The sequence below is a fragment of the Microcebus murinus genome, unplaced genomic scaffold (genome assembly GCF_040939455.1).
Source record: "Microcebus murinus isolate Inina unplaced genomic scaffold, M.murinus_Inina_mat1.0 scaf008_hap2_Mmur4.0, whole genome shotgun sequence".
In the NCBI taxonomy this organism is placed as follows: domain Eukaryota; kingdom Metazoa; phylum Chordata; class Mammalia; order Primates; family Cheirogaleidae; genus Microcebus; species Microcebus murinus.
This window is the reverse complement of record NW_027438954.1, coordinates 761,460-776,194: the sequence shown is the minus strand read 5'-3', so window position 1 is coordinate 776,194 and position 14,735 is coordinate 761,460. Positions and strand designations below refer to the sequence as shown.

Genomic DNA, 14,735 nt, shown 5'->3' with positions numbered 1-14,735 from the left:
TGTATAGGCCAACTGGGATACATGGTCACCCTTTTTTAACAGGCAAACCTCTATCAGGTACTCATCTGACCTTATTACTTTCTATTCTTTGTACAAATGCATATAGCCTGGTTATAGGAAGGTGTAGAACATTTCAGCATAGAACATTTAAATCTGTAGTGATAAACAGATTACTAAATATTTCCCATGTATCGAACCTATGCCTGCAGTCCATAATCTCTAGTTCCAGATAAGGTATTTTTCTGTATGTGCTCACAGTTTTACTACCTTTGTTGTGCAGGTAATTGATTCTAAAGATTAATGGTATAACAGCTCAACAACCCTGCTTTATGCTATTGAGCAGAAGTGTATTCTCTGCCACCTGTGGATCAATCAAATTAGAAATCAAAAAGCACATTTATAAACTATTTAGAAAAATATATAACAAAAGTTTAGGGGTTAGGGGTTTATTTTTATGACTTAACCTTTTCTTTGTTAAATGAAAAATGAAAATGAAATATTCAAGGAATTAAATAAATCCAAGTATTTATTGAAGTAAAGAAATTGGAGAAAAATAAAGCCCTCCACTACCAAGGAAAAATTTAAAAGTAGTTAATGAATCTATAAAACTGTTTCTTTAATTCAGAAAAGGTTGCCTGTGATATTTATCTTTCACTTTAAAAAAAGCAATCAGAAGAAATGAGAAGGGATGTTAGAGACAGTATGTAAATATTGTAAGAGGATACCTCGTGGAACTGGGGTCTTAAATGTGGAAATTTTGATGAAGTAGACAACTCTGAGAATAGCAATATAAGAAAAATAGAATCCCTTATTCTTATAAAACAGCTGAAAGTTGATTTTGAATATAATTATTCAGAGAACATCCTAAAGGTGAAATTCTTTCTGCTTTGGTCCCAGAGTGAAATCCGTTCCATCTCCGTAAACCAGTGGGGCTCTCAGTTGGGTCTGAGTGTTCTGAGCAAGCTGAGCCAGTTATATTGTTCCCTGGTGTGGGAGAGCACTGTCCTCCTCTCTCTGTGTACCCCGAACAGGTAAGAAAATGGTCATCTCTTTTATTACTCTGTTGGCTTTTCTGACAGATAAACTAAGCTCAATGAATCTGGATTGTTTTGGTAGGGGATGGGAGGATATAGTGAAGAATTCAGAGGCTTCCTTGTCCTTCCCACTTAACCAGTCTAGGGACTTACTGGCAAATTGTAGTATCTTATGCATTTTTTTATTTTGATATCAGTTATGCTGTGTTGGTTGGCATGGTCAGTGTTTAAAATGTGGTCCTACTGTTAGCCAGATATTTTAAAACTGAGTTAGAAACCTTGTGGGGTGCTACCTCAGGAATTGCAGGTGTTTTATTCTATTCAGGTTAACCTTTAGGAGGAATAGTGTCAGCCAAGCAAGTTAGAGACCATGCACAATATAAGAGGTGAACTATCAGTGTTTTGTTTGTCATCTCCCCCTCCCACCCTCACTATTTCTATTGTTACAGCCTACCATCTGGGTGTGAATTTGGCCAGGCAGATATGCAGAAACTGGTTCCAAAGGATGAGAAGGCAGGTACGACCCAGGGCGGAAAAAGATCAGGTAACTCCAAGAAACTAAAATCCTAGTCATTAATTCTCTTAAATTCTGTTCCTTTGTCTTTATAGGTTTATTGTGAAATTTTAGTTGCTTCTGTCATCCATAGTCCGCCATTTAAATCCTCTCACTGCAATTCCTTTTTATTATTAAAATTAAACTATTTTTAGTCATTTTCTCCATAAAAACATACACATGATGATAAAAAAATTAGAAAATATAGTAGAAAGAAGAATCACCCATATATTTCTGCCACCTCCACCACCACCAAAATAACCATTTTGGAAGTGTCTGCATAATCTTTTTTTCTCAGAGGGTATTTGTGATTGTCTTAGATAAAACATTTCATAGGTCTCTTTTTTCACTTACATACCATGCAATGGTACATGAATTAACCATTCCCTGTTTGCTAATGTACTATTTTTAAAAATCAACATCTTTTGTATAGTTTTCTGCAAATGTAAAATTGATTCCTAGATCACTATATCAAAAGATACAGTAGGATTTTACTTTCTGATGTAAAATCTCAATTTTTATGTTGACTACACACTGAAATAATTTTGATTATGTTGTCTTAAATGATACAGTGTTTAAAATTTCACCTGTTTCTTTTTACTTTTTCAGCTACTGTCTCTCATTCTGATCTTTTTACTTTTTAATGTGGCTACTGGAAAAGTAAAAATTATTTATGTGGCTCACATTGGCAGTGCTGCTTTAGGAAGCTTCTTTTATCTCACAATAAAAATTCCAAATTATAATAAGCAAAAATCATACACAATCTTCTGACCCTAATGCAACAAACCTAAAATTAATAAAAGCAGCTTTCAAGAAAGTATTTTCTCCTGTGTTCTATGTCAAGGAGGAAATAAAAATTGATAAACTACTAAGAAAATAAGGAAGGTAATTCTTGGTATAAAAATATATCAGATATGCTTAAAACTTGGACTGGAATTACTAAGCAGAGGGAAATTTCTAAGGAATAAAGAAAGCAGACATAGCTTATGAACCAACAAATGAGGACTACAACAGCTGGTTATTATAGGGAATAGGATAGAATCATTAAACTACACACAAACCTGTGACAAAATGAGAATCTCAAAGTTAGTCAAAATATACCAATTTTAACTAAGGTAAGAGTAAAATAATTTACTAGAAGCTGAGAGTGAAATTAGATTAACTGTCAAAGAATTGCCTCTCCTATATTTTTTCCAGCAATTTCTTTAATACATTTAGCAAGGGTGACTAAGTTTCTACATAATTTTTTCAGAACAGTAAGAAGAAAACTTGGTGACTTGTTTTATAAAGTTTACATAAAGCTGATTCTTAGCTCTAAGAGCAACCCCCCCAAAAAAGACATCTCACATTAATATACAGAATTCTTAAATGCTAGGAAATAGAATTCTCCAGTGGTAATCTATGATATCCAATTTAAGTTTATTCACAAACTATAACATTCTAACAGGGCAGCCACATTGACAGCATCAGACACCATGTACACTATAGTCTATGTGAATGGTACCTCCTGGGCTGTGCTGTGCCTACAACAGTCTTCCAAAATAGCCGTGGGTTAAAACTATTCGTATATTCTCATTTGAAGATGTTAGCTTTAGCTACTTAGTAGAACTCCAAACAGAGGTGCATATCAGTATAGTATTTTGGTTGTGTTTGTTTTTTTTTTTTTCTTTTTTTCAAATTTAGGAAGTCATGGGAATTTTAAAGAGTAACAAACACCATAGCTCTTTCTTGGGATTCTTCAGAACAAGGAACCAGGTAAGTTCTGACTCTGCGTGGTCTTATTGCTCCCCTCTTAATGTCTGCAGATGGGGAACAGGATGGAACAGCTGGAAGTATGGATGCTTCTACCCAGGGCTTATTGGAAGGCATTGGCCTAGATGGTGACACATTGGCTCCCATGGAAACAGATGAACCTACTGCTTCAGACTCTAAAGGCAAATCTAAAATCACACCAGCCATGGCTGCCAGAATCAAGCAAATCAAGCCTTTGTTGTCAGGTGAGTGATTCTCTTCTTTCTACTCATTTTTCTGGCTTTCAAAGCCTTAATCGTTCCTCAAACAGATTATGTTGAAAAGGCTGTGTTGTTTTTGTTTAAGGAAGTTTAAAACGTTTGTGACTCATTTTCAGGTATACTTTGTTGAGTGCCTACTATGTGACAGGCTCTGTACTAGCTGTTAAGGATATAGAGATGAGAGAATCCCTTCTTGAGAGCCATGTCTGCCCTCCCTTCTTTCATTCCTTCCTCCTCCTCATTCTTCAACTATTGCAGATAGCTTCTGCTCCTACCATCCCAGTGAAATGTCTCACCAAGGTACCTATAACCTCCTTGTTGCTAAGTCCACTGAATACTTTCCAGTTCCCTTCTTACTTGTTTGCAGCATGATAGTTGACCCATCATCTCCTTCTATAAATACTCTTCCCTTGGGTTTTGTGTTATTAAGCTATCCTGATTTCCTGTTAACAGGCTACCCCACCCAGTCTCCTCTTCCTTTTTCTGTCCCTTAAACATAAGCTAGTAAATGATAGTCTGGTGTTTTATTAAAGTCAGTCTGGCAGCTCTGTGGAAACTATATTGGCAGGCTACACAAGTACATTAAAGACGCGCACTGATCTGTTGCCATCTTTTGCCCTTTATTGTAATTTTAATGTTTGGGGAACCTATTTTGTATGTTTCTCAATAGTCGCCATTTTCAAACACCTTAATATAGAGGAAAGTGAAGAAAGTTCCTTGGAATCTTGGGCCCTACTCAAAAACAAACAGAAAATAGCCTTTGTTGTTTCCTTTTGTTATCTTAAATTCCCATGAATTTTACATTTTACTCTTAATTTGTTTACTTCTTCATTTGTTTTAATTTGAAAGACTACTAACACCCCAAATTGAAGTAAAAATGTCTGTCTAAGAAGATGTTCATGTTTATCTCTCCTTGCTTTGTTACACCTCTTTGACCTTGGAGCATTCAGGGATTTCTGTGTGGGCCCAGTCCATGCATTTGATGTCTGTTTATTTGTGGTTACTAGCATTTTGTTTTCCTCTTGTCTGTGGACTATATTTGAGCCACTTTGCTGTCTGTTCGCGAGCTTCTTACTAAGTTTGAGCAGCATATATGATGCCAGCTCAAGCAAAGTCATTTTTACACAGTGGGTTCATATGTGTTTATACATCCTGACAAGACATGCAGTTGACCCTTGAACAGCTTTGGGATTAGAGGCACCAACACCCCATCCCCAGTCTGCATGCGGGCACACTCAAATCCACATATAACTTTGGACTACTCTGAAACTTAGCTACTAATAGCCTACCTGTTGACTGGAAGCTCTACTGATAACATAAACAGTCAATTAACACATATTTTATGTGTTGTATGTACTAATACTGTTTTCTTACATTAAAGTAAGCTAGAGAAAAGAAAATGTTATTAAGAAAATCATAAGAAAGAAAATATATTTACTATTTATTAAGTAGAAATGAATCTTCATAAAAGTCTTCATCTTCAAGTTGAGTAGGCTGAAGAAGACGAAGGTCCTGTTGTTTCAGGTAGCAGAGGCTGAAGAGGTAGATGAGATGAAAGGGAAGGCAGAAGTGGTATGCACACTCAGAGTAACTTTATAGAAATACATTATAATTTCTCTCTGACATTTGCCGTTTTCATTTCCCTAAAAATGTTTCTATACGATACCAATGCTTCTTCCACCGTTTGCTTTAGTTTCGGGGCCTATATCATAGAAGGGTCTGTGTCTTTAAAGAAGTCAAAAGCCATCTTGAATAATCAGGACCCTTCTGCCAGATGATCTAATGTTAATTTGTTTTCTGTCACTGCTTCTTCATCTTAAGTGTTCTTCCTCATCATCTAGCACTGATTTAGAAGCACTTGCCTCTGTCAAGTTATCTTCTGTTAATTCGTGTGGTGTGGTGTCCTGAATTTCTCCAAGATCCCTGTCTTGAAACCCTTCACCTCCCACCTTCTTTGCCATATTCACAATCTCTTTTGTGATTTCCTTGATTGGCTCTGTTGTAAATCCTGTGAAGTTTTGTGCAATATCTTGGACACAGTTTTCTCCAGGAATTTATTATTTCTCTTTAATGGCTTTTTCTGTAACAACGAAGGCATCTTCGGTGGTGTGATCCTTCAAGATTTTCATAATCTCTATATCAAGGTTCTCTTCCATACCCTTGACAATCCTTTCCATAGAGTAAGTACTGTGTATAATAACCTTAAAAGTCCTTATAACCCCCGATCTAGAGGCTCAATTAGAGATGTTGTCTTTGTCAACATAGACCACTTTGACACCTTCAATGTTCAACTCCTGGGGGTTGTGGGTAGTCAGGGGCATTATCTAATATGAAAAGAACTATAAAAGGCAGTCCCTTACTGACAAGATAGTTTCTAAATTCAGGGACAGAGCATCAATGGAACCAGTCCAATAAAAGTGTTCTCGTCCAGCTCTTCTTATACAACCAAAAGACTAGCAGCTGGTATTTATCTTTTCCCTTCAAGGCTCCAGGGTTGGCAGCTTTTTAGATAAGGGCACCTCTGATCATAAGCCTGACTGCATTATACAAAACATTGAGCCTATCCCTTCCTGCCTTAAATTCTGGTGGTCACTTTTTCTCACTAATAAATGTCCTTTGTGTCCTTTTCTTTTTTCCAGAATAGAGCACTTTCCTCTGTATTTAAAACCCTGTTGAGGCAGGTATCCTTTCTCTTCAATGATTTCTTAATAGCATCTGGGATCTCAACTACTGCAGATGCTGATCCTCCTGTTATGTTGACATTCAAGCCAATCAGTCTCTCTAAAAATTATCAAACCATCCTTTGCTGGCATTAAATTCTCCAGCTTTCATCCTTTGCCACGTTTTTGCTTTAAGTTGTCATATAACGACTTCACTTTTTCTCAAATCATATGAGCTTTGAGAAATCTCCACCCGCATAAAAGCTGTATTTTCAATATAATTAAAAGGTATTTGTGCAAAAAAAAAAAGGGCAAAATTTTCTCACCTGCTGCAGCACTGGCTTCACAAATTTCCTTTTCTCTCTCTCTTCATTACAGTGGTTCTTACAGTAGAGTCATTTATCTTAAAATGATGGGTAGTCACAGCTACAGACCTCAATCTAGGGTACATACTAACTTTTTCTCAGAATGTCATGACCTTTCTCTGCTTCTTGGGAGCACTTCTAGTATACCACTAGTGGCACTTCGTATTGGTCTTGGTGGTGTTTAGCCTTTACAGTATTGCAGTAAACACAACAAAAAATACACAAGAACTGCAGAAGATTACTTTTTACTACAATACACAATTTGCTGACATGGAGTGTTTTAAGTGGCTACTCACAACCTCTAAGCCTACTATCAATAAGGGTGGCTATGAAATTTTACAGTGTTACACAGTATGTACTACAGTTAACACAGTAGTACACAACTGTGTACAGTTGTACACAGTTATGATTTAATACTACATCTTTACATTTGTTATACGTTTCTCTCAACTGTGAATGTCACCACATATGGTCTGTTTGTGTTTTTGATAAATTTTAACTTTGTAAAATATATTTGTGTATATTCTATGGTAGTAAATGATAAAATATAGGTTAGTATCTGCGTGTATTCTATGCATTCATGACACACCTAACTTTTTCTTAATTTTTTCAATATTTTTAGGCTACACAGTTCATCTGGGAATTTTTTCAAATTGTCACAAATCTCCAAAAAAATTTTAACACATATTTATTGAAAACACTTGCATATACATGGGCCCATGTAATTAAAACCTGTATTGTTCAAGGGTCGATTGTGCTTTGATTCAGGTCTAGCCCTTCTTGTCTCTGGATAATGATGAAATAATGTTTATTTCAAAAAATGCTACAGCAGCATTTTTATTTGTGATTTTAAGAGTAATAAATATACATTATAGAAATTTAAAAGTACATAAAATGTTTAAAGAAAATCTAGAGACTACCCAAATACAATCTTTGGGCTTGTTTTCTTTCCCTTTTTTATGCATTTCCTTTACATATGTTTATGTTTATTCTGCGCTTTTTTTGTTTCATAATATTAAAAAGCATCCTAATAATATGAAAATTTGAAATGTTTATAATCTATTTTCTTAATAAGCTACTTGTAAAAATTTTATGCTTTTTCTAGCAGTCTTTTATTCCTTTGAGACTATTTCATGTTGCAATCAGACAACATAATGTATATGATCTTTTCTTGTATAAGTGGTTAAATAAACATTTGCCATTTTTTAAATTCTCTGTAACCATTTTAACTGACTTCATAATTCATTACTTGTATCATTTGCTTAATCAGTGCACATTGCCATATTACATCTACAGAGGTAGTTAGTTTCTGTTTATACTTCCTCTAACAGTGTGAGTGCTTATTTGTCTTTCACATTTGTTATATATTGAGTGCCAGCATACTTCTCTGTCTCCTACCCAAAAGAGTCTTTTGTTTCTTGTGAAACTTCCTTTTTGGTGGATTATTCTACATAGAGACATTCAGTGTTTCCTAAGGGTTGTAAGGGAATGTGGTGAGTCATAAAAATGTATTAACAGTAATGTGTCTGTTGTAATGAAATCGTTCTGAGAATACTGTACAGCTTTATTCTGACTTCTCGATTCCAGCTTCCTCCAGATTAGGTCGAGCACTTGCTGAGCTATTTGGGCTTCTTGTTAAACTTTGTGTGGGGTCTCCTGTCCGGCAGAGAAGGAGCCATCATGCTGCCAGCACCACTACAGCACCAACACCTGCTGCTCGATCAACAGCCTCAGCCCTCACTAAGCTCCTCACAAAGGGCTTATCTTGGCAGCCTCCACCATATACCCCTACTCCTCGCTTCAGGTGAGGTTCTATTTGAGATGCAGGGACTAAAATGTTGCAATAAAAAGAATATAATATTCCTATTCTACTTAAACAGGAGTGAGCCACTGAATTAAAGAACTTACAGGTGGCTTGTTTACTCCAGAAAGTAAAGTGTAAGGTACTTGTTTTGGTTGTGCCTAATATAGAACATGGGAAATTTTAAAAGCATTTGCAGTAAAACTGCATTTCAGTAACTTTATATAGGTTGAGTATTTGTTATCTGAAATGCTCGAGACCAGAGGTGTTTAGGATTTTGAATTTTTTTTAATTGTGGAATATTTGTAGAATACATACTAATTGAACATCCATAATTTGAAAATCCAAAATCTAAAATGCTCCAGTGAACATTTCCTTTGAGCTTCACATCAGCACTCAAAAACTTTCAGATTTTGGAGCATTTCAAATTTTGGATTTTCAGATTAGGGCTATTCAACCTGTATTCTTTACTAAATGAAGGAACTTTTTTGCCCTTGAAATTTTAATAACCATGCTAGTCACCCACCTGCCTTCCAGTCAGTCCATCAGTCACTTCAGTTTGTTAAATTTTACTCTTGGCTTTTACATGAATTTCTCATTGCTTTTGTGTCTGCCTCAGAGAAGGTTAAATTTTTGCTTTTTCCTCTTTTCAGGCTGACATTCTTCATCTGTTCAGTTGGTTTCACATCCCCAATGCTATTTGATGAGAGGAAGTATCCATACCACCTCATGCTGCAAAAATTTCTCTGCTCTGGAGGCCACAATGCTCTATTTGAGTAAGGATCAAGTTGCTTCACAGAAGCATTTCTTGGAGTTTGGTCTTTTCTACTGCTTAGTACCCTATCGTGTGGTATACATATAGTCATTGGTCGTATCTTTCCATGTTCTGGAAATTAGTCATGTGTATCTCCATTTTCTTTGTAGGGTGAGATTTAGTCTTCCCCAGAGGTGTGTTTATAAGGTTTCTGCTTATTTGGCTTCTAGTACCCAGTATGCATTTTTTTAATAGATATGTCTTTTGTTGTTATTTGTCTGGATATAATAATTTTTCTACTTTTCTTGGTCAGAAGATTCTAAACTGAGTTTCACTGGTTTGGAGGAGGTGAGATTAAGGCTTTAAAAAAATAAAAACCATAATTCTTGGACATTTTGGAAGTAATAGCTCTAAGAGGAGGGACATGTAATAATACCAAGGTAGAGATTAGGGACCTTTTAAATGTAAACTCTCCCTCAATCTAAAATGCTAATACTCTATCTCCATACTTTTTCTTATTTGAATTTAGAACTTTCAACTGGGCTTTATCCATGGGAGGCAAAGTTCCTGTTTCTGAGGGATTGGAACATTCAGACTTACCTGATGGCACAGGAGAATTCCTAGATGCCTGGCTTATGCTGGTGGAAAAGATGGTGAATCCCACCACGGTGCTTGAATCTCCACATTCACTGCCTGCCAAATTGCCTGGAGGGGTCCAGAACTTTCCACAATTCAGTGCCCTCCGCTTCCTTGTGGTAACTCAGAAAGTGAGTGTTTGCCATTCTAAACCCAAGAGATATTTCTCATGCTAACTAGATAATTCCCATTCTCTTTTGTTCTTCTTAATGGAAGAATGGGATTATTGAAGAAACAGTAGATCCTATTCCTAGATAAGGGTGCCTTATAGGAGGGAATAGAGACCATTTGAGGATTTTTCATGGTTTAAACATCTGAACTGTAAACTTCAGATTGGTACTTTCAGGTTGAAGTAAATGCCCCTACTTGGTGCTTGCGTAGGGCTCCTCGTGCTGGCCTAGGATTTTGTTGTTGGTACTAATTGTGGTAGGACTGTCCCATAGGTGTTCAACTTATTCTTCCTGAGTCTGTGAATTAAGGCAAAATGATCCTTACACACTATCCGAATGACTTATAGGCAGCCTTTACATGCATCAAGAACCTTTGGAACCGGAAACCCCTGAAAGTGTATGGCGGGCGAATGGCTGAATCCATGCTGGCCATTCTGTGCCACATCCTCCGAGGAGAACCTATGATTCGAGAGAGACTAAGTAAAGAGAAGGAGGGGTCTCGAGGAGAAGAGGATGCAGGGCAAGAGGAAGGTGGTTCTCGCCGGGAACCTCAAGTCAACCAGCAACAGCTGCAACAGGTAGGGTGCTTGCTATCTTCACACTCCAGGGCCCAGACTTTGCACTCAGTGGTGTACAGTGCTTGCAGGTTTTATAAGTTCATATGCCACTAAGTACCTGGTCACATTAACCAGGTGACAGTTTAAATTTGCTCCCTCTCTTAGCATTTTTTTCTCCTGAGGAATGCTGGAGTGTACTCCGATGCTTTGCACAGGTAATAGATTTATGTCCTTCCAAGCATGTTGATTAGTATTGGAACTCTTACAGGATTCTCAGTAGCTTGCTGCTGCCATGTTCTTTGGAAGCAAACTTTTCGGCTACTTTCTGGTTAACCTGTTAAAAGAAGAGATGTTATGACCCAGATTTATTCTTAAACAAGGGCTTTCTAAAACCTTAGTCATATATAAAACTTTTATTTTCACCTTTAAATAAGTGTATAAGCCACATTTTGAAAATTGGAGGCTAGAAGGGAGTAAGGAAAAGGCATGTAAGATCCTGCCACTTCGATCTTAAAGAACATTTTAGCATGTTTTTCCTGGAATTTGTATGTATGTGTGTTCTCTTTATATCTAAAGTCCTAGTCAAATCTGTCTTCTATATATGCATGCCTCTTTCTTTATTATAAACCTTGAGAAATTTGGAAAGTATAGCAAAGTATTTTTAAAAGATATTCATAGTGTCACCACAGAAGATAGTCATTGTCTTCTTTTTAAATCACATTAGTTTTATGCCTAATTTTTACACAGTTAACATCAAGCAATGTGTAGACTTATAGTCATTAAAATTTTTGTTTATTATTTACTAGTCATTCTTTTATTGTTGGATGTTAATTTTCTTAAGATTTGATGTTGTAATGTTGTGGTATATACTTTCCTTATGTACATTTCATGATTATTTCCTGGTAGAATTCTTGGGTCAGTTTTTTTCAGGTATTTGCTCAGTTGCCAGTTTGTTTTCCACAATATTGGCACCAGTTTATGCTTCTGTGTATGAATCTCACTCAGTGTTTTTTTTTGAGACAGAGTCTCGCTTTGTTGTCCAGGCTAGAGTGAGTGCCATGGCGTCAGCCTAGCTCACAGCAACCTCAAACTCCTGGGCTCAAGTGATCCTCCTGCCTCAGCCTCCCGAGTAGCTGGGACTACAGGCATGCGCCACCATGCCCGGCTAATTTTTTGTATATATTTTTAGTTGGCCAATTAATTTCTTTCCATTTATAGTAGAGACGGGGTCTCGCTGTTGCTCAGGTTGGTTTCGAACTCCTGAACTCAAGCAATCCACCCACCTCGGCCTCCCAGAGAGCTAGGATTACAGGCGTGAGCCACTGCGCCCGGCCTCACTCAGTCTTTTAATTATGATAATCCTGTTAATGCTAATAACCATCTATCCTCCTCCCCCATTTTCTTAAAGGATGGAATTGGGAATCCCTTGGATCCCTGCCCCTATGCTTAGCTTTAATGTTTGAGTGCTGTAGAAACACTAAAAGTAAGGATTGTTCATGTTACCTACCACACCCTAGCTCATAAAAGTTCTCAGTTCACATAAAGTTAGAAGAACCTGTTTACATCTTGAAAAGGTTTTTTTTTTTCTTCTTAAAATGCATTTGGATTTCTCTGACAATGTGGTGCTGAGCTATTGCATTCTTTTTGTAGCTCATGGACATGGGCTTTACAAGGGAACATGCCATGGAGGCCCTGTTGAACACCAGTACCATGGAACAGGCCACAGAGTACCTTCTAACCCACCCTCCTCCAATCATGGGAGGAGTTGTTCGGGTGAGTTGGTTCAGGATCTATGATTTTCCAGGGTGTTGATTTGGCTACTGATTGCATTTTTCCCCTTATCCTTCTGTCACTGGTTTTCCTTTCTATATACTACTTCTCCATGCCAATATTTTCTTTTCATAATAACTCTCGAAACTCCAGAGTGTTATGACCAGAGTTTCCTATCCCCCAACCATGCAAGTTTTCTGGACGTGGTTTGTGGAAGAAGCCACATAGTCAGAAAGCAGTATTAGAGGCACACTCTTCTAAGATGCAGAATAGGTGGTCACATAGAAGCCACCCTTCTACACTTAATTTTCATTGTGATTTTTCCCCCTGTGTTCTTGCAGTGATCAAGTAAGCCTAGTTGGGTTTGACTATAGAGAGAGCATTTGGAGCCCCTTCCCCTATCTTAAGCTTGAGCACAAGATGTCTGATGCTCTATGACCATTGTGGTCACCCACAATGGGGTGACCTCATTGTGTTTGTTTCAGGTGTATGTCATTACTGAATTTTCTGTTATTGATCTGTAGGATCTCAGCATGTCTGAAGAGGATCAGATGATGAGAGCAATTGCTATGTCTCTGGGACAGGATATCCCAATGGATCAAAGGGCGGAGTCACCTGAGGTAACTAGGAAATGGCATCCAAAAGGGTTTGGCACATAAATCTTGGTATTCTGAGAACATTCTGCTACAACTACAAAGTAATTGGTTGAAATTACCACCAGAAAAAGACACAGAAGTACTCATTCTTCCCAACCTTTCCATCCATCTTTGAGCTACCTTGTACTGACCCAAAGCTTTAGGTGAAATAGATGAAGCATTAATCCTTATTGTCTAATAGAAACCCAAAGTGTACTTGGTAGTACCATTAGGCCAAACTTGGCTGTGTACTCCTAGATAATAATTACTTTAACATACTGGCCAAGAAAATAGGACAGTGTCTAGAAATGATTTTATGAGAGGTGGAGTAGAATGCTGCAAATAAATTGGCAATGCTTTGGGGGTGTTTGAAGTGTTCCTCCCTGTCTTGCCTTAATCTGTGTGGCTGCCCTCATATTTATTTTCACACCCTGGATGAAAGTATCAACTGCCTGAGGGAAAAAGTAGAGAGTATTTATATGGTGAGGCAGATACATTCTCAGAGTCCCCCTTATATTTCCATTTTCACCTGTCCTATGTACTGTCACTCTTCCTTCCCTGCTTCTAGGAGGTTGCCTGCCGGAAGGAGGAAGAGGAACGGAAAGCTCGGGAAAAGCAGGAAGAGGAAGAGGCTAAATGTCTCGAGAAGTTCCAGGATGCTGACCCATTGGAACAAGATGAACTGCACACTTTCACGGATACCATGTTGCCAGGTTGCTTCCACCTTCTTGATGAGCTGCCAGATACAGTGTACCGTGTATGTGATCTGATCATGACAGCCATCAAGCGTAATGGAGCAGATTATCGTGACATGATTCTGAAGCAAGTAGTCAATCAGGTAAATTCTCAAGGGGCCAAAAGAGGGGCGTATGTGAAATGATTTGCTTGTCTGCCTTCTATCAAAACCTGATTTCTGAAAAATCTACTTTTGTTTTCTACCCAATATGGGTATTTTCTGTCTTTGAATTCTTTTGATCTGGTGATCGTGCTCTTCATTGAATGTTTACCAAAACAGTGGATTAACTATGTCAAAAAAACATCTTTGGAAAGAGACAAAGCTCTCTTTTTCTAGTTTTCAGTTAGAGTTATCTAAAATGTCCAAAATACATCTTACTCTTAAGCCAAGTTAGGCTCCCTGGACTAACAGTGAATAGATATTTTTCTTCCTATGCAAGAACACTTGAACGAAGGAGTCCCCATTCTGATGAATACTTGTGTCCCAGTGTCTTAGTCCTTTTGTATTGCTATAAAGAAATACCCGAGCCGGGCGCGGTGGCTCACGCCTGTAATCCTAGCACTCTGGGAGGCTGAGGCGGGCGGATTGCTCGAGGTCAGGAGTTCGAAACCAGCCTGAGCAAGAGTGAGACCCCGTCTCTACTATAAATAGAAAGAAATTAATTGGCCAACTAATATATATATATAAAATTAGCTGGGCATGGTGGCGCATGCCTGTAGTCCCAGCTACTTGGGAGGCTGAGGCAGAAGGATTGCTTGAGCCCAGGAGATTGAGGTTGCTATGAGCTATGCTGACGCCACGGCACTCACTCTAGCCTGGTCAACAAGCGAGACTCTGTCTCAAAAAAAAAAAGAAATACCCGAGGCTAGGTAATTTATAAAGAAAAGAGGATTATTTGGCTCACACTTGTGCATGCTGTACAAGAACCATGATCCTGGCATCTGCTTCTGGTAAGGAGCTCAGGAAGCCTCCACTCATGGTGGAAGACAGGGAGAGCAGGTCTCCCTCTTCTCACATGGCAAGAGGTAGGGGGGCTGCCATGCTCTTTTAAA

General features: G+C 37.9%; 1 protein-coding gene across 5 annotated transcripts in view; it reads left to right on the top strand.

The window, feature by feature from the left end:
* The window catches only part of HUWE1 (HECT, UBA and WWE domain containing E3 ubiquitin protein ligase 1), a 152,067-nt gene that overhangs the window by 86,511 nt on the left and 50,821 nt on the right, over nt 1-14,735 (top strand). For all 5 annotated transcript variants that reach the window (XM_075999810.1, XM_075999809.1, XM_012746599.2 and 2 more), the window contains exons 28-37: nt 898-1,031; nt 1,484-1,578; nt 3,393-3,584; nt 8,212-8,428; nt 9,079-9,201; nt 9,709-9,946; nt 10,333-10,563; nt 12,193-12,315; nt 12,837-12,932; nt 13,516-13,785. In XM_075999810.1, coding sequence (XP_075855925.1) covers nt 898-1,031; nt 1,484-1,578; nt 3,393-3,584; nt 8,212-8,428; nt 9,079-9,201; nt 9,709-9,946; nt 10,333-10,563; nt 12,193-12,315; nt 12,837-12,932; nt 13,516-13,785 — 1,719 coding nt within the window. The remainder of the gene's footprint in view (nt 1-897; nt 1,032-1,483; nt 1,579-3,392; nt 3,585-8,211; nt 8,429-9,078; nt 9,202-9,708; nt 9,947-10,332; nt 10,564-12,192; nt 12,316-12,836; nt 12,933-13,515; nt 13,786-14,735) is intronic.